The following is a 19,227-nucleotide window of genomic DNA, read 5'->3' on the forward strand; positions in this document are numbered from 1 at the left end:
AGGCTCACACACCCACATCAAAACTGGCCAGCAATTTGCACAGCACTTTGCAAAGCACTCTCTGCCAGTAACACCTTTGGCCACTCCATCTGCTAAGGTGAGGAATACTGAGTCCCCATTTTAAAGACGAGCAAATCAAGGTTAAGTGGCTTTCCCAAGGCCACAGGACCAAGTGGTAACACAAGAACCTGGGTCTTCTGCCTCCCAGTCCGGGGGGATTCTACAACCATAGGTTTCCATTTTAAATGATATCTGATGTCTGGGCAAGGAAGATGATAGTCGGGGCTGGTACAATTCTCTCCTTAGAAGCAGAACAAACTACGAAAGGGCAACAGACCAAAGTGTTAACAGTGCTTATCCTTATCTCATCGGCAGTTTTTATTTTCCCCTTTTAAAATTGTTTTGGAAATTGCAACCATGGACATATATTATTTTTGTAATGAGAAAAGGAATTAAAACCTAAGTTTTGGGGCTGGGCATGGTGGCTGACACCTGTAATCCCAGCACTTTGGGAGGCTGAGGTGGGCAGATTACTTGAGGCCAAGAGTTCAAGACCAGCCTGGCCAATATGGCAAAGCCCCGTCTCTATTAAAAATACAAAATTTAGCTGGGCGTGGTGGCGCACAACTGTAATCTCAGCTACTTGGGAGGCTGAGGCACGAGAATCACTTGAACCCGGGAGGTGGGGGTTGCAGTGAGTGAGACTACACCACTGCACTCCAGAATGGGTGACAGAGACTCTGTCTCAAAAAAAAAACAAAAAAACAAAAAAAACAAAAAACCACTTAAAAGATGGTTTAGCATCAATCATCAAACAGGAAAGAAAAAAAAAAAGCAGTACTCAAAATGCTTCAGGATTTTACATCTTCCTTTCTACTGCTGGCTGAAAAGGGCCACAGCTAGGAGCCAACAGTAGCTCATGCCCCTAGCTCTTTGGAGGGTAATTTTGTGTTGTTCTTTGGTTGTTGGTTTTGTTTTTGTTTAATAGAGACAGAGTTTCACTCCCATCGCCCAGGTTGGAGTGCAATGGTGTGATCACAGCTCACTGCAACCTCTACCTCCCTGGCTCATGCAATTTCTCCTGCCTCAACCTCCCAAGTAGCTGGGACTACCGGCTCACATTGCCAAGCCTGACTAATTTTTTGTATTTTTAGTAGAGACTAGGTTTTGCCACGTTTCCCAGGCTGATCTTGAACACTGAGCTCAAGTGATCCACATGCCTCTGCCTCCCAAAGTGCTGGGATTACAGGAGTGAGCCACCGAGACTAGCTAGTTTTTGTTTTTTAATTTGGAAGTTTATATTGGCCCCAAATATCCTACAACCCATGGCTTTTCTTCCCTACAACCCCCCACTCCTGCCTTTCAGGTACTAGCTCTGTAGTGTTCAGAACAAGGGGGTTTAATACACTCAGGCAGACGTGGAGGGGAGACAGGAGTTGCAGCTTTGCTGGGCCCTGCTGCCAAGGTACTGCTGAACGGCCTGAGCTCTGGGAAATAAATTCCGTAAATAGAGTCTAGGCAGAGACCATTAAAAGTGTTTTCCTAGCATCTCTTTATGGGGCAGAATGCTGTCACGCTCAGGCTGCTGCAGGGTGGCAGGGCTCTTGTGTTGGCTTGAGGTCCCCCGCACAAACGAGCTTGTTTTTCTCATTTTCAGTGAGGGGCCTTAAAATAGACAGAAAAGTCCTTCTCACACCTGCTGACTGCAGTGAACCGAGGCAGGCAAGCCAGGCAGAGGCCACTCGCCAAACATCATCCACTTTGTCCATCGCCATCACATTTCAGGTTAATGTCTGTGGATGCAAGTGCAAAGCTGGAAATGAAAAGAACATTCCCGAGGAAGCAAACAGCACCATACAGGCTGCTGTGTTCTGGCCTTCAAAAAGACAGTGGACTTTCTTACCTTTGAGCCATAGATCAAAATGTCACAATGAAGTACAAAGATGTTCATTTGAACATTAATTGTAATGGCAAAAACTAGGTGGAAAAAACCCAAATAGTAGATAGTTAGGAGAACTTTACAAATCACATTTATTCTGGGTTCACGGGCAAGGGCTTATTCTCAAGATCGCTTAAAGGAAGAATTCACCAACAGGAAGTAAGCCGTAGGTTGGGAGAGACCGGGGGCCTGGGTGGATGCTGGGTTGAGGGTACTAGGTGAGCTCCCAATGGCCCAGTATGTCATTTCACCTGCAGGAGGGCAGCCCATGAGATGAGAAGTTTTGCGCTTTGCTCACTGATGTATCCACCATGCCTGACACTCACTAAATATGCATCAAATGGAAAAATGTACCTCACATTTATGAAGATTTTAATGACAAGGGAAAACATTTTTGATACTATGTTAAGAAAAGAGGTAAGAAACAAAACCACATGTATATGGATGGGGAAAAAAGCTAGAAGAAATTACATGAAGGTGTTAACTATGGCTCTGAGATGTAAAATTAGTGGTGACTTTCTTTCCTTATAATGTTCTGTGTTTTTTAGCAAAATAATTTTCCAATTACTATGACTTAACCAATAACAAACAGGGAGATTGAAAAAGCTGCAACATGGTCTGAAAAACAATTGCTCCTCCCACAGACATTCCTGTGGTCCACTGGGGAAGTGAGCAGCCCGGGATTACAGCGGTTAACTCCCCACCAGGCTCAGGGGAGAGGGAGTGTCCACCCTCAGACCCGGTGGGAATCAGGATCCCTGACCCCTCTACCTTTAACTCCACCAGACCACATGAGCAGGTGAATATGTTATGGGTTCAACTGGATCCCCTAAAGAAGATACACTGAAGTCGTAATCCCCATTACCTCAGAACGTGACCTTATTTGGAAAGAGGGTCGCTACAGAGATAATCAAGTTAAAATGAGGTCATTAGGGTGGGTCCTAATCCAATATGACTGGTGTCCTCATGAAAAAGGGGAAACTTGGCCGGGTGTGGTGGCTCACGCCTGTAATCCCAATAACATGGGAGGCCGAGGTGGGCGATCACCTGAGGTCAGGAGTTCAAAACCAGCCTGGCAACCTGGTGAAACCCCGTCTCTACTAAAAATATAAAAAAAAATTAGCCGGGCATGGTGGCGGGTGCTACTCGGGAGGCTGAGGCAGGAGAATTGCTTGAACCCAGGGGGTGGAGGTTGCAGTGGGCTGAGATCATGCTGTTGTGCTCCAGCCTGAGCAACAAGAGCAGAACTCCATCTCAAAAAAAAGAAAGAAAAAAGGGGGGGAAACTTAGAGATAGACATTCACACAGGTAGAAGACCGAGTGAAGGTGAAGACAGGGATAGGGCTGATGAGTCTACAGCCACAGAACACCAAAAAATGACAGCAAACCAACAGAGGCCACAGGAGAGGCCTGGAACAGCTTCTCCCTCCCAGCCTTCAGAACGAACCAAACCTGCTGACACCCTGATCTTGGACTTCCAGCCTCCAGAACTGTGAGACAATAAACTGCTGCTGCTTAAGCCACCTGGTCTCTGGTATTTCACTATGGCAACCTCAGGAAAAACTAATGCAGTAGGGGAGAGAGCCTGCCTTGGAGTCAAATCATGGGGAGACCCTGGCAAGACCTTGTTTCTCCGGGACTCAGTTCACTTATCTGGAAATGGGAGAACTGGCCTAGAACAGTGGGTTTCAAACTCAAATTTAGCCCTAGAATGAAATCTGACACGGAAGCCCAAATATAAAAGGTAAAATAAAGCCCAATTGGGTAAAAGCCTGGCCTGGATCACACACTCTCCCTGCAGAGCCGTCTTTGAAAACCACAACTCCAGGTGATTTGTAAAATCCCTGCCACCACTCCATTCTAAGACTGTCCAAACAAGACACCCACGGGCAGTATTGCTGGGTATCTCGCATGCGCCTGAGTTCGTGCCTTCTCTTTCAAGGAGCTTCCGGCCGTAGTGGGGAGGTGAGACTAACACCGCAGACAGCGGGGCCACTCTCCCCTCCTGAGAGCTCCAGCTGCAGACAGGTCACCTGATGTTCCAAACCCAACACATCTAAATTTATTTCGCCCTCCAAGGACAAGCAGATGCTGTGCCTTATCAGAGCACGGCTAGGTGGCAGAACGACAGACATGACGCGCCCTTATCACCCCAAGGACAGCAATGACGTCTGCAGAGAGACTTGGTTTCCCTGACGATGAAATCAAGAGCTCACGTGCCAGCCAGGCAGGCCTGAAGGGGACTGGGTCACCAAGATGTGTGAGATTCTCATCATCCTCTCAGGGGCCCCAGACTCATCAAGGGGCACAAAGCTAACAAAGAGAGGGGGAAACAGTGTCACCATTCCCTCTGCCCCACTGTGGAATCAGGCAGGGTATCTGGTCTTTACTCATTTGGATTTTTAATTAGACAAAGAACATGCCAATTCATTCTTTTAAAAAAAAAAAAAACGATCTTAGAGATAAAGCCAATGTCCCCTCTGACCTTCACGCCTTCCCTGGGGGTAACCATTGTTAGGACTCAGGGCTGCAGGCTACTAGATGACATATGTCCTTTCAAGGAAACACACCGGGCCAGAGCAGGGGCCCGGGCAGAGTGTGATGCTTCCAGATTCCCTGGGCAAACTGTGGAGCCACGGGGAGGAAGGAAGGCTGAGGACCGCAGGAATCAGGGCGGGCTTCCAAGAAGAGGAAGCAGCTGGAGGCAGTGCTCTAGGAAGAGGAGGATTCCGATGACTCCAAGGCAACAGTCTCTGGGACACTGAACCCACTTCACCTCGGCACAAAAACAGCTGGCCTCATTCATCCTGTGTAGCCGATTCAGCTTCTCTGGGAAACTCCAAAACCCTCTCAAAGGGTCCTCAACCTCTGCCCTCAAACCGCTACCGCCGTGAGGATGACGATGACAATGACGATGCTGATGACAATGATGGCCTGTGTGCAACACTCTGTTGGCCCTCCCAGAGGCTCCACCAGGTTGGTGTTAGTGTCTCCGGTTTATACACAAAGAAACTGCAAACTAGAGAAAGTAAGCTACTTGCTTAAAGTCACAGGGCTGGGAGCAGCAGCACCACCACTTCATCTTGAAGACTGACGGAGATCCTTCCAGGAGCCCTTGCTGCTGGACAAGGGTGGCCTGTGACACAGCTCCGGCGACTGCAGCAATGCCTAGCACAGAGGAGGAGCTTAACAAGTATCTGTTAGCCAGTGTCTGGTTTAAAGAACATGTGCAGGCCGGGCACAGTGGCTCACGCCTGCAATCCCAGCACTTTGGGAGGCCAGGGCAGGTGGATCACATGAGGTCAGGAGTTTGAGACCAGCCTGGCCAACATGGTGAAACTCTGTCTCTACTAAAAACACAAAATTAGCTAGGCATGGTGGCAGGCGCCTGTAGTCCCAGCTACTTGGGAGATTGAGGCAGGAGAATTGCTTGAATCCGGGAGGCGGAGGTTGCAGTGAGCCAAGATTACACCATTGCACTCCAGCCTGGGGGGACAGAGTGAGACTCCATCTCAAAAAAAACAAAAAAGGGAACATGGCAGTTGGGCAGAGTGGCTCACACCTGCAGTCTCAGCTACTTAGAAGGTTGAGATAGGAACATTACTTGAGCCCTGCCTGGGCAACATAGTGGGATTCTGTCTCAAAAAATACATATCAGAGAAAGATAAAGAAGGAAAGGAGGAAAGAAAGAGAGAGAGAGAAAGAGGGAGAGGGAGAGAGATGGAGAGAGAGGGAGGGGGGAGAGAGAGAGAGAGAGAGAGAGAGGGAGGCAAGGCAGGCAGGGCAAAGCAGTAGGCAGGCAATGTTGGGTGAATAACCAAGTACTAGGCTACTTCAAGGAAATCTTCACACTATGAAGATGGTTTTTTTTTTCCTCATGTTAAAAGATTCTACATTTTCCTCTAGGAATCCCCCACAGCCTGGGGCTTCTGCTCCTGGAAACAGTTAAGGCTTTGGCAAGAGGCTCTCCCACAAGGCAATTCAATCTCCCCTGTCTGCCTGTGAGAGTTCGGGGCACCGCTGTGGCACGCCAGACGCAGCAGCTACTTTCTGCGAACAGCCTCCTCATAAACGTCAGTCCTGTTGGGGGGTGGGGAGGGGGCCTTGATTTATTATATAGCTTTTGGACAGTTCCTACAGAAATATTGCCAAACAGTGGAATAATCAACTCTTTCACTCAAGCCCCCTCAGACTTTTTTTAATGAAAGAATAAAGTATGCAATGAGCCTGAGCTAAATAAATAAAAATGCCACACTTTTGCCCAACAGACCTTTCTGCGTCACTGAGAAATATTTGCAGACCTCAACAATCTTTTATCTTCGTGATGACGTTCCAGCCTTCCAAGTTTCGGACATCCCAAGAAATTCTTTGATTTGGGCTCTCTAATGATCTCCCATGAACAATTATCCCATTAACTAATAAAGTCACTATTTGATGTTTCACCGAGCAGACGTTAGAGAACCCCTTCCTCCTCTCGCGGTCTGTCTGCCCTCTGCCAGTTCTGTTGAAAATCTGTTAGTTCATACCTGGGGTTCACACTGGAAGCAGAGATGGGCGGCAAGGAATCTCTCTTCTCTTTTTTTTTTTTTTTTTTTAGAGGGTCTCGCTCTGTCGCCTAGGCTGGAGCGGTGTAGCAGCACATTCATAGCTCACTGTATCCTCGGGCTCCTGGGTTTGAGCAATCCTCCTGCCTCCGCCCCTCAAAGCACTGGGGTTCCAGGCTTGCGCCGCTGCAGCTGGCCTAGGAATCTGTCTCAATGCTCAGTCCTGCACCGCTGCACCTGGCCTAGGAATCTGTCTCAGTGCTCATGGCTGCCACTCACAGTCCTGGCTTCCAAGTTGAAGAGAAGGCAACATCCATCCACTCACTCATGCTGCTACAGCAACGGAGACGCCCAGATGGAGAGCCCATGGTCCAGGCCCTCAGGGAGCTCGCAGAGAGATCTTTTAGGCCAGGAGGGACGCCACTTCCTCCAGGGAAGTGGGGATAGACCTTTGCCTTGGTTCTGCAGCTCAGCAACCTGCTCCACACCCTTGTGGAACCTTCTTGATTTGTCATCTCATCTTAATTTCAGTCGGTCTCCCATGCTTATTGGTGGATGAGCTCCAGGAGATCAGCGATCCGCTCAGCTCCCCCATGAACAGCACGTTTTCAGTGCTCACTAAACATGCACTGAATAAGCAGAGAAACTCGCCGCACACACTTACAAGATACAAGAGAGACAGAAATGTCCACCCCTTTGAGCACCTAAGGAGTCTCCCTGCCTTGAGTACTGGCTGGGGCCTTGCCCACATGTTTATGCAGCAATATGCTCATGGGGAGTTGCAAGGTGTCACTCCAGACCAGGGACCCGGCTGTCCTGGGCGGGTCACTCTCCCCTTGAAGCCTGTTTACTCCACCACCAATGGGTAGTGGACAAGATGCTCTCCAGTCCCCTGAGCTAAGGATTCTGTGAAAACCTAACATCACTGTGATCATGACTCCGACTACAGCTTCAGAGGAAACCAACCTGCCCCAGGAGCCACCAGCTTCCGCTCCCCACTTAGTGGCTGTGAGACTATGTATCGCGCTGAGCTGCCTCATCCGGATGATGAGGATGGAGGGGTGGGGGGATGGGTTACAGCAGCTGCTTCCTACAGTGCCTCCTAGGGCCAGACTTTAATTACTTTAAGTGTAAACTACTGGCTAAGGTTAAATTTGGGTACAGCAAACACATGTCACCAATTTTTTTAAAAGAGCTCTAATTTCAAATATTTCACCTCATTCATTCCTCCATTCACCTAGTATTAATGAACCCCTATTTTATGCCAGACACTGTTCTCATAGTGAACCAGGCAAGACACAGTTGCTATTAACATAGAACATCCAGTCCAGTGTGGGAGACAGAAAATACACAAGTGAACGAAAAGATGACTTCAGACGGAGTTATGGGTAAGAACATTAAATAAACAGCACTATGGGAAAGGATGCAATTAGAGGGAGGGTATGGTTCCTTTTTAGAAGGCTTCTCTATGGAGATGATATTTGGACTGAGACCTTAAAGTCCCCTGGAAGAAAAAGTGTGAGGAAGAACATTCCGGGTAGAGAGAACAGCAGGTGCAAAGGCTCTGGGCTGGAGACAAGCGTGTGTTATTCAAAGGACAAAAGGGAGACCAGCTTGTGAATGGTGGAGGAGGGAGGGATCTAAGATGAAGGTGAGGGCCAGCTCACGTAGGGCAGCACAGGGAGGGCACTGCCAAAAGGACCATGGATAGGATTTAGGGAGTCCATGGACTGGGGTGGAGAAAAATGTCATCTTTCTTTTCACCAACCTCTAACTGAAAATATGCACTTCCTTCAATTATGAATGTAGACAACAACCTACAATAATGTCAGCAGTGCCTGGGACTTGTCACCGATGGAAATCAAAGATCCATTCCTATCAGTTGTTGCAGATATCTGAAAAGCTCACTCAGGTTCATGACAAGTTCAAAATTACAATAGCTGGCCGGGTGCAGTGGCTCGCGCCTGTAATCCTAGCACTTCGGGAGGCCGAGGAGGGAGGATCACTTGAGCTCAGGAGTTTGAGACCAGCCTGGGCAACATGGCAAAATCCTATCTCTACAAAAAATACAAACATTAGCTGGGCATGGTAGTGAACGTTTGTAGTCCCAGCCACTCAGGAGGCTGAGGTGGGAGGACAGCTTGAGCCCAGGAAGCAGAGGTTGCACTGAGCCAAGATCACGCCACTACACTCCAGCCTGAGCGACAGTCAAACCCTGTGGCAAAAAAAAAAAAAAAAAATCAAAATTACAATAGCTATTAGACCCACAGTTAGACCTTATAATTTAAAGTATTAACAAAGAAGCACATATATTTCTGTATCATAAATTTTAGAAGTATGTAGTAAGCATATTTAAAAAGGATCAGTTTCTTCTGTAACCCTACGTATTCTATTTTATATATAAAAGCATTCTTCTGATAAGGGGTCTACAGGCTTCACCTCAGGGCAAAGTGCTTACAAGCCACCGTGAGGAGTCTGGGTTTCACTTAGTGGGATGGAGAGCTGTTGTGGTGGTTTCAGCAGGAGAACGATTTCACAGGGTCCAGTTTTCATTTTTCAAAAATCACACTGGCTGCTAGATAGAGATGGTCTGTGACTGTCCAGGGCAGGGCTGAAGGCAGAAGGCCAGGGTTTTAACAGACCACTGTTTGGGGCCATCCAGAGATGGCGGCATCCTGGGGTCCTCATGGGTTCTGCCCTCACCTCTGATCAAGAGCCTTCTCATGGCACCACCTCACACCCTAGAGGGGTCCTGTCCCCTTGGCACAAAGCCTGTCCCAGGACATCCTCCCAAAGAACTTCAGAAAGTGAGCTCATGTGTCCACAAGAAAAATAAATGCAGTATTGGCCACTGTTTGGTTTGTGTATTGGTCTAGGAAAGAAATTAGAATTTTATTTTAAAAAGCCTTCCAGCAGGACCCCAGCAGAGACTGGGCAAACACCTCAGCGACGGACTGTAAACAGTGGGAAGGCCCAGACCCTGGCCCCGTGGCCACGAGCTGCAGCCCCATGGCTCACGTCAGCCTTCCTGCCCTTCCCGGGCCTCTCTCCCACGGCACTCACACACAGAGCCTTTTCAATACCCTCCGGCAGAACAGAAGAATCCATTTCCACACGCCAGCACGCACGCTCCTCACACCATCCCAGGGGAGTGGACCCTGCCAAGAGGCCAGTTTATGGACCTAGAAGGACAGACAGGGCTGGGGCCCATGGTCGGTGGGAGGGGGGGCGGTGGTCCATGGACAGAGAAAAGCTCAGAGCCAAATCCTGTGCTCCCAGGTCCCCCACAGTGGAAGTGAATGAGGTGGGGCCAGGCAGACTGGAAGCTGAGGGACACTCAGGTGCTCCCAGAGCAATGCCTGGAAGCTTATGGGGAGGAGGCCTGGAGTGAGGAGATCAACCTCTGCCTCCCAAGTTGAAGCGATTTTCCTGCCTCAGCCTCCTGAGTAGCTGGGATTACAGGCATCGCCCATCCACTTTTTTTTTTTAGAGTCCCCCCCCCCCCCCCCCCCCCGCCTCCAGTGGGATACAGGCATGAGCCATCACACCCATCCTAGATCTGAGAGTCTTAATTTGGGAGGAGGGGGCTGGGAGGGGCAACAGGCCTTGGCAGCGCTGGTTCATCTCAAAGTATGAGAAGCTGTGTCTCAGGGGAGAGGTGGAAAGCCGGGGTGCACTGGCCCTTTGAATCTAGGAATAGGTTGGCACTGAACCTAGTCCTAGTCTATGGACTGAATGTCCGCGTCCTCCCTGCAACACATATGTTGAAACCTAACCCCCAGTGTGATGTTATTTGGAGGTAACGCCTTTGGGAGGTGATTCGGTCATGAGGGTGGAGCCATCATGAATAGGATTAGCGCTCTTATAAAAAGAGACAAGAGGGCTCGCTCTCTCTCTCTCTCTCTCCCCCCCTCCCCACCATGCAAGGATACAAGAAGACAGCCAACTGTAAACCAGGAAAAACTGGGCCCTCATAGGACACCAGATCTGCCGGCATTTTCATCTTGGACTTCCCCACCTCCAGAACAATGAGAGATAAATGTTGTTTAAGCCACCTAGTCTGTGGGAATTTGATAAAGCAGCCCATGCTAAGACATAGGTTACATGAAGGAGAAAAAGGCGGTGCAGTGGCTCACACCCGTAATCCCAACACTTTGAGAGACCAAGATGGGCTGATCGCTTGAGGCCAAGAGTTTGCGACCAGCCTGGCCAACATGGCAAAACCCTGTCTCTACTAAAAATACAAAAATTAACTGGGCGTGGTGGCAGGCGCCTGTAATCCCAGCTGCTAGGGAGGCTGAGGCACAAGAATTGCTTGAACCCAGGAGGCAGAGGTTGCAGTGAGCCACGATCACGCCACTGCACTCCAGCCTGAGGAACAGAGCAAGACTCCATCTCCAAAAAAAAAAAAAAAAAAAAAAGTAGGTGTCTGCGTTGCCGGCGTGTGAACTGTAGCAGAAACGTGACAGTTTTACAGTAACCAGCTCTGCCAGCAAAAGCTTTTCTGCAGGGGGAAGGAGGTTTTTTTTGTTTTTGTTTTTGTTTTTTGAGACAGAGTTTCACTCTTGTTCCCCAAGCTGGAGTGCAATGGCGCGATCTCGGCTCACTGCAACCTCTGCCTCCCAGGTTCAAGTGATTCTCCTGCCTCAGCCTCTCGGGTAGCTGGGATTACAGGCGCACGCCACCACGCCCAGCTAATTTTGTATTTCTAGTAGAAATGGGGCTTCTCCATGTTGGTCAGGCTGGTCTTGAGGGAAGGAGCTTTTTAGTCTGCACCCACTGGCATTGTGGGTTGCAAGTTTGTCTAGGATCCACTCTGGGATATAAAAAAGAAACCCAGGGAGCTCACCGCTGTGTTGTCCCTCATGGCTCGAGGTCCCCAGCCAGTCTGCCTTCTTCTCTCCCTGCTTTCAAAATCTGATGTTTGTTTTATACATAATATCCAGGGTTTTTGACTGTCCTTAGCGGGAAGGACAGGGAATACCGCATCTACTCCCTCTTGTCTGGAACCATAAATCCTATATTTCATATTTTCATGTTTTATATTTTTGAGAAACACATGAATCAAATATAGCAAAATATTAAGATTTCTCTCATCTGGATGGCAGCTACATGAATGCTCAGTCTCTGGCTCTCAATGCTCTTCTATTTATTAAAAACACTTCATAAGTTGAGTGGTCACTTACACTTCATTTATTCTTTCCTTCCCTCGTTCATCCAGCTAACATCGATTGTGCCCCTCCCGTGAGCCAGGCACCAACTACGCAGTGGTGAATTTTAACAATCCAGTTCCTCCTCAAAGAGCCCTGAGGAAGGGTGCTCTGGCAAAAGAGGACAGGTGCTCTGAGAGACTCTGGTCTGGAGCTCATTTAAATTCAGGAGTCAAAAGAGGCTTCTCTGAGGAAGTGGCCTTCATATCTGGCTGTGCCCCATAGCACTCCTGGCATCATCACCTGCAGACAGTTTAGCCAGGGCCGGGAAGCACCGCCCTGCCAGGTGAGCGTGGCTGTGTGCAGGTGCCCGCTTCTCACATTGCTCCCCTTGGAGATGCTTTCCTCCTGTTGTAAGCTCTCACCTCCAACTCAACACCCCAGAAAGGTCTCTCCGAGCAGCCCTGTGGCCCTGTGGATGAGTGCAAGACGTTCCCTGGGGCCACAGTGAATGGGCTGTGAGGTAACATCCCTCTTTTGGGAGAAGCTGGGCTCGGCATCCAGGAATGGCTTTCTGGCAGCCAGCAGACCCAGGATGAAAATGACAGAGAAGGCTCGGCTCACCAGAAAGGGGGTACTTGCTGGGCACACATGAGTGAGTTGCAACCATGGCAACTAAGGTCTCCTCCCCAGTCCCACAACAGGCCCTATTCTCTCTGAGCCAAAATTAGCATGAAGAACAAAATGGCCCCCCATGAGGAAATGGCCGGTCACCCGAGGAGTTCTCCCTGGCTCCCCTCTCTGAAGGCCCCCCTGCAAAGTCTCAGTGGTCAAATCCTCCCCAGTAAGCTCCAGCCCCAGGAACACAGCCCCTCTTCTCTTCCACCCGACCTCGAGTGCCTCCAGCAGAAAAGCTGATCATCAGGGGTGCACGCGGCATCCATGGCACCGTGGTGTCTGTGGGAACTCTGGAAAGCACACCAGCGTGCAGAGGGGCATGGGCCCCTGGTCTCCCGAGGAGGGCACCAGCTAAGCCCTTTACACACATGGTCTCATCTCACCCACTCCACCACCCTATGACTGGATTCACAGACAGTGTTACAGCTGGGGAAACAGGCTCAGCAGGAGAAATTAACTTGTCATGTGGCCAGTAGAGAGGGCAGGATCTGAACCCATGTCTGCCTGGACCCAGAGCCCCCGATCCCTCAGGCCAGCAGCATTCTCGGCCTGAGAACACCACGGGGATTCTGACGTGCCTGGGATTTTAGGGATGGAAGGTGGGTCTTGAGGACGTTTCCTGACCCTTCAGGATCCCGATTTGCTTCACCTGCTCATGTCTGCCTTCGTGGGGCAGGGCACAAATGGCTTCCTATCACCTATAAACCTGGAGTGTGGACTGGGTGGCCCGGGGCCAGGACGGAGCAAGCCTGGGGGTGGCAGGCAAGTCGCCCCGGCCTTGGAAACTGGTGGGGCCAGGCCGTGAAGAGGCCATTTAGAAAAGCTGAATGAATGGCTACACGTGGCCTCAAATTCCAGGGCAGGCACAGGGCAGCTCACCCGAGGCCCTGGGCAGAAGTCCCCAGAAAAGCTGGGCCTATGGAGTTCCAGGCGGCACCACCCCGTGCCCAGCCTTCAGTGGACTTGAGTCCTCTTAAACGTGTTCAGCACGTCCATGACCTCTGACAATAATAAGCGGATGGGGAGCCCTCACGTGGTGACAGGGAAGGACTCGCCCCAGGGCACAGAGGGGAGAAGGGCCGGGACCCCAGACACTCTGGAGTGGGGCCTCACATCATGCCTTCCCCCGGGCGCTCTCGCCCAGGCACCCAGGCCTCCTCACCACAGCCGTGTCCTGCATGGGACCAGGCACAGACCCACTTGGTTGGCTGCTCTTGGAGGTGCCTGGTGTGTGTGTGCTGGATACAAGGGGCTAAGCTGTGCCACTGAGCCCAGTGGCTTCTCAGGAGCACTGACATCCCCAGCAAGTGGAAAGGGGAGCCCCACCTCCCCCACCTCACTCCACCTCACCCCACCTCCCCCACCTCACCCGACTCTCAGCTCCCAAAGCCTGGGCTGCCCCGAGGGCAGGACCCACAGGCTCCAGGAAGAAAGGGGGGAAGTTACGAGCGGCGGCTCTGTGCTGGGCCTGGCCCACCTCCACCACCCTCCCATCAGCTGTGTGACTTTGGGCCGGTTACAGAACCACTCTGTGCCTCAGTTTCCCCATCTGAAAGGTGAAGTGAAATATTAAATAATAGCACCTGCCTCAAATGGTAACTGGGAGGAGGTTGCTCTGCCCGGCACACGCCATATATTCAATGAATACTGGTTGCCTGTTTATGTCAATTAGCAAAGAGGTCAGCCTGGAGCCCCTATCTGGAAACACGATACTGTGCCCACTGACTGGCATTTGCCTCATTGCACAGACGGCTTGGCGGCTCACCTGCTACTCGCTGCCCCCACAGCCCCCGGGCAGGACAGCTTACCTATGGTCCTTCGGAGGTCTTCACACTGGCTAATGTGAGGGAACTTCAGGATTTCCTTCCACTTCTTGCTTTTCCCTTTGCGCTTTCCTCCGCCCCCTGCAGAGATGGGGAAACAGATGCCTGGCTGAGGCTCCGGAGCCTGCGGCGTCCCCGCAGTGAGCCTGCCCACCAGCCTCCTGGGCTGAAAGACAGAGGGACGGCTGTAGGCCACGCCAGTGACACACCTCCAGCCCAAGACACACACATACACACACACTATTCCTCCCAGGTGGGCTGTGAGCCCCAGTATCCTGCACAGTCCTGTCTGACCCCGGCCCCCTAGCAGTGAGGCCTAGGGCTCCCCTGCACTGCTGTTTCCCTAGACTAGACCACAGCCTTCCCACAGCAGGGGCCAGGCCTGCCGCGTCTGAACGCCCCCTTTAGCTTAGGACATCCCTGTGGGGCGGAGGCACAGGCAGGTGCCCACAGCCCCTCATGGCCCTCATTTTGTCCTCTTGCTTTCTGTGGAGAGCCTCCTTCCCCAGCTGGAGGCTAGATGTTGGGGGACAAGAACTTCAGTTTCCACTTGTCAAGTACCCCCTTCTTCTCCCTCCTCACAAACACCAGAGTCTCCGAGACTGGAAGGAAGGAGAGACTCCTGAGGGGCCCGCCCGACCTCACATCCTCCCCAGTGCACACGAGTACTGAGCATGTGGACGTGATGAACATGCACACACACAATGAACGTGCACTAGTAATGAACACCTGTAATGAACAGGCACGTGTAACGTGCAGAACCACCAGACGCACACAGGTGTTCCCGTCATCCTCGCACTCCTTGTCCAAGGGATGGTGGACAGGTGTCAGGGTGCACAGGCGCAAACAGCAATAGGGTGCAGCTTTGGGCCTGAGTGTCCCTGAGCCCACCAGCGTCTGGGCCTTGGACCTGGAGGCACTGCTGTGCCATGTGGCCGGAGGGCTCCTGGGGACTGAGATGCCGTCACCCACTCTCCACCTTTACAGTGGTGCTTAGCCACCATCTGTCCATGACTCACCACAGGTCATGGAGCCCTTTGTGCCCCTTGGTCATCAGGATTTTATGTAGCTCGTCTGCTTGCTCTGGGTAGGTATGCAGCCCCTCCACTCTCTCACCCTCCCAGGAACCGACTGGGCAGGACAAGGCCCCTTCTGCACACCAGCAAACCCAGGGGAGCCCAGTGGCACTCAGCTCCAGCCCTCTCCCAGCCAGCCCAACCCATCCTCCACCTTGCTCTGGCCCTGTGGCCGTCCCCTGCTGCCCAGGCAAGCCTGGACAAGCACCCACCCACTCTGAGTCCTCATCCATGAAGTGGAGACAGTAAGGCCTTCCTCCCAAAGCTGAAAGGAGGGATAACAAGGTAGCATGTGTTTAAAAGCAGGCACAGAACCAGGGATTCTTAACTGTCATCCAAGCTATCCTGGAAAGCAAGGTCATAGCCCTGATTAGCCAGTGCACCTGCCTCTGAGAATGGGACCAGAACTCCACTCCTGCTCCAGGAAGCAGGGGAGGGTGCTGATGGGGAGGAGTCCATCTCTCTCCTCTCCTCTCATTGCATCTTCAACCCAACTCCCTCCTCTCCAACTAGCCACAGTGTCCTCCTCTCAAATCTCCACAGACGGCCAAGGCCTTACACTCCGAGGGACAGAAGGAATGCGTATTGGGCACCTGCCGTGGTGAGGCTCCATCTGTACATGATCTTGTTTAATCCTCAGAATGACTCTTTGAGGAAGAAATCACTGGGCCTGCTGGTGGCTCGACCCACGCCACGCTCCTTCTTTCCACCAATGGGGGACACACACACAAGTGCACACAGATTTCATGCACACATAAACATACACGTGCATACTGCTCAGCCCTGCACTGGCCCTGCCCGGGGCCAAGTCCCTCACCTGCAGGCTTCACCCTTACTCTACCAGGCAGGAACTTTATTTTTTCTTTTTTTTGAGACAGAGTCTCACTCTGTCACCCAGGATGGAGTGCAATGGCGCGATCTCGGTTCACTGCAACCTCTGCCTCCTGAGTTCAAGTGATTCTCCTGCCTCAGCCTCCCGAGTAGCTGGGAATACAGATGTGCACCACCACGCCCGGCTAATTTTTCATATTTTCAGTAGAGCAGGGTTTCACCATGTTGGTCAGGCTGGTCTCAAACTCCTGACCTCAAGGGATCTGCCTGCTTTGGCCTCCCAAAGTGCTGGGATTACAGGCATGAGCCACTGCGCCCGGCCAGCAGGAACTACGATATACCCAGTTGACAGATGAGGAAATCAAGGCATGGGGGAAAGGTAGCAAGTCACCTATGGCCCCGTGGCTCATAATTGGCAGAGCCAAGACCCCAGCCTGAGCAGAATCCAGACCCTGGGCTCTTGCTCTTGCTGTTCTGTCTGTAAACCACCATTTTGGGTGCCCTGAATACAAGAGAAATTCTTAGAGGATCAAAGAGAAAGCTGGTGTCAGACTTCAGGAGTGACGTGGCAACTGTAATGGGAGCAGGAGCAAGGATCTAGCTGGGGCCTCAGCCTGTGAGCTCCCAGAAAAGCTGCAGGCCGGACCAGAGGCCTGCAGGGTCACCAGTGTGACCCTTAGGTGGCTTGTTTGTCCACTTGCTTGTTCACTGAACCAGTTGCCAACATTGAAAAATTAGGAGATTCCCAGGAGCTCAGATGAGGACACAAAGGCATAAGAATGATATAATGGACTCTGGGGACTTGGGGGAAGGGTGGGAAGGAGGTGAGGGATAAAAGACTACACACTAGCTACAGTGTACATCGCTCAGATGACGGGTGCACTAAAATCTCAGAAATCACCACTAAAGAACATTCCATGCAACCAAACACCACCTGTTCCCCCAAAACTATTGAAATAAATAAAAATGAGGAGATTTCACATTGAAATCCAGATCATCTTGGACATCTCTCCCACAGCCAGGCACCCCACATGGCAAGAATCAGCCGGAGCTGGGCAGCAGCTGCCCGGGGGACAGCACATGTGGCCTCCAGACAAGTCAATCCTCATCCAGCCGCAGCCCTCATTCAGGCAGCCTAGAGGTTCTATGCACGCCCAGAGAAAGGCCACCCTCTCAAGAAATCAGCCTAAACCCTAGCTCAGCAGAGTCTGACATCCCCATCCCAGCAGCTGCAAGGCCTGGGAGGGTCGTTAGAACTCGACGGGTCCATCCCCTGCTCCCCATTCCTCTTGTACGCTACTGATTCTCAGACCTGGCAGGCATGAGGCACCATTTTCTGCATATGGCAAAATATGCATAACATAAAATGTACCAGTTTAACCATTATTTAGGTGAACGAGTCAGCCGCATTGAGGACGTTCCCATTGCTGTGGAACCATCACCACCTTCCGTCTCCAGGACTCTTTCATCATCCCAAACTGAAACTCTGAACCCATTAAACATTAACTCTCATTCCCTCCTTCCTCCCAGTCCCCGGCAACCTGTCTCCTACGCTCCACGTCTATGATTGTGACTACTCTAGATACCTCGTGTAAGGGAATCATACATGTTCTTTTGTGTTTGTTCTTTCACTTAGCGTAATGTCCTCGAGCTTTGCCCATGTTGGAGCACGTGTCAGAACTTCATTTGTTTTGAAGGCTGAATAATATTCTGTTGTATGGGTATACAACCTTTTGTTTATCATTCATTTGTGGATAGACACATGGGCTGTTTCTACCTCTTAGCTATCACGAATAACACTGCTATGGATATTTGCATACAAGTATCTGTTCAAGTCCCTGCTTTCCATTCTTTTGGGCATATACTCAGGAGGGAAATTGCTGGATTATATGGTATATATGTTTAAGTTTTTGGGGAACTGATGAAGCACTCTTGACAATACAGATTGTTAGGCTATACCCCAATCCTCTGTGATTGGACCCCAGGAATGTGACTTCTTAAAAGGATCCCTGGGTGACTCTCAGGCAGCCAGTCTATGGAACCCAGGAGTCATTTTATACACACACACTTGTAATTTATTAAGAAAGTTAACATAGGTTCACTGATTCGTTCAACCAATATGTGTTGAGCACATACTAAGCGGCAAGCCCTCTGCAGGTGCCGGATGCAATGTCGCTAGCAGGGAAGACAGACACATCCAAGGCGTTACCTCAGTGGTTCCCAACCCCAGCAACGGCTTCCCAGGGAACATTTGGCAATGTCTGGAGACATTTTTAATTGTCACCACTGGGTGGAGAGGTGCTACTGGCAGCTAGTGGGTGCAGGCCAAGGATGTGGTTAAACATTGCACTGTGCACAGGACAGACCCCTGGAACAAAGAATGGTTGGCTCTAAAATGTCAAGGGTTGGGGCCAGATGTGGTGGCTCATGCCTGTAATCCCAGCACTATGGGAGGCCAAGATGCGAGGATTGCTTGAGCCCAGGAGTTTAGACCAGCCTAGGCAACATAGCAAGACTCCGTCTCTACTAAAAGTAAAAATAAAATAAGTAGCTGGGCGTGGTGGCGCACAGGAGGATTGCTTGGGCCCAGAAGTTCAAGGCTGCAGTGAGCTATGATCATGCCACTGCACTCTAGCCTGGGTGCAGAGCAAGACCCCATCTCAAAAGAAAAAGTCAGTCAAGGGTAGGGATGTGGAAAAATGCTGCTTTACTTAATGACCATTTTACCAACATTTAGGAAAAGAACAGGGGTTGGGGGAGATCTGTTAGTGATGGGGCAGCTGTGGTGGGGTTGGAGGTGGTGGGAAAGGTAAGCCATTTGGAGGCAGCCCCAAGCCGAGGGTGCAGACTCTCCAGCTACGGCCTGGGCTCACTTTCCTCCTCAACCCTATTTCCTAAGCTTCCAGAATAGGGCAGGGGGACTGTGGTGGGCAGGATAACGCCCTCAGGGATGCCCTAACCCCTAGAACCTGTGAATACGTTAGGTTCCGTGACAAATGAGCATTAAGTTTGAGGATGAAATTATGGATAATGATAGGGACATAATCCTGGATTATCCAGGTGGGCCCACTGTCACCAACAGGGTCCTAAAATGTGGAAGAGGGAGGAAGCACAACCAGTGTCAGAGTGATGCAGTGTGACAAAGACTCACCAGCCACTGCTGGCTTGGAAGACGGGAAGGGGCCA

General features: G+C 50.9%; 1 protein-coding gene across 1 annotated transcript in view; it reads right to left on the reverse strand.

The window, feature by feature from the left end:
* The window catches only part of GRK5 (G protein-coupled receptor kinase 5), a 246,783-nt gene that overhangs the window by 112,977 nt on the left and 114,579 nt on the right, over positions 1-19,227 (reverse strand). Inside the window, exon 2 of the mRNA XM_003255024.3 lies at positions 14,120-14,215. Coding sequence (XP_003255072.1) covers positions 14,120-14,215 — 96 coding nt within the window. The remainder of the gene's footprint in view (positions 1-14,119; positions 14,216-19,227) is intronic.

The sequence above is a fragment of the Nomascus leucogenys genome, chromosome 3 (assembly GCF_006542625.1).
Source record: "Nomascus leucogenys isolate Asia chromosome 3, Asia_NLE_v1, whole genome shotgun sequence".
Taxonomy (NCBI): Eukaryota; Metazoa; Chordata; class Mammalia; order Primates; family Hylobatidae; genus Nomascus; species Nomascus leucogenys.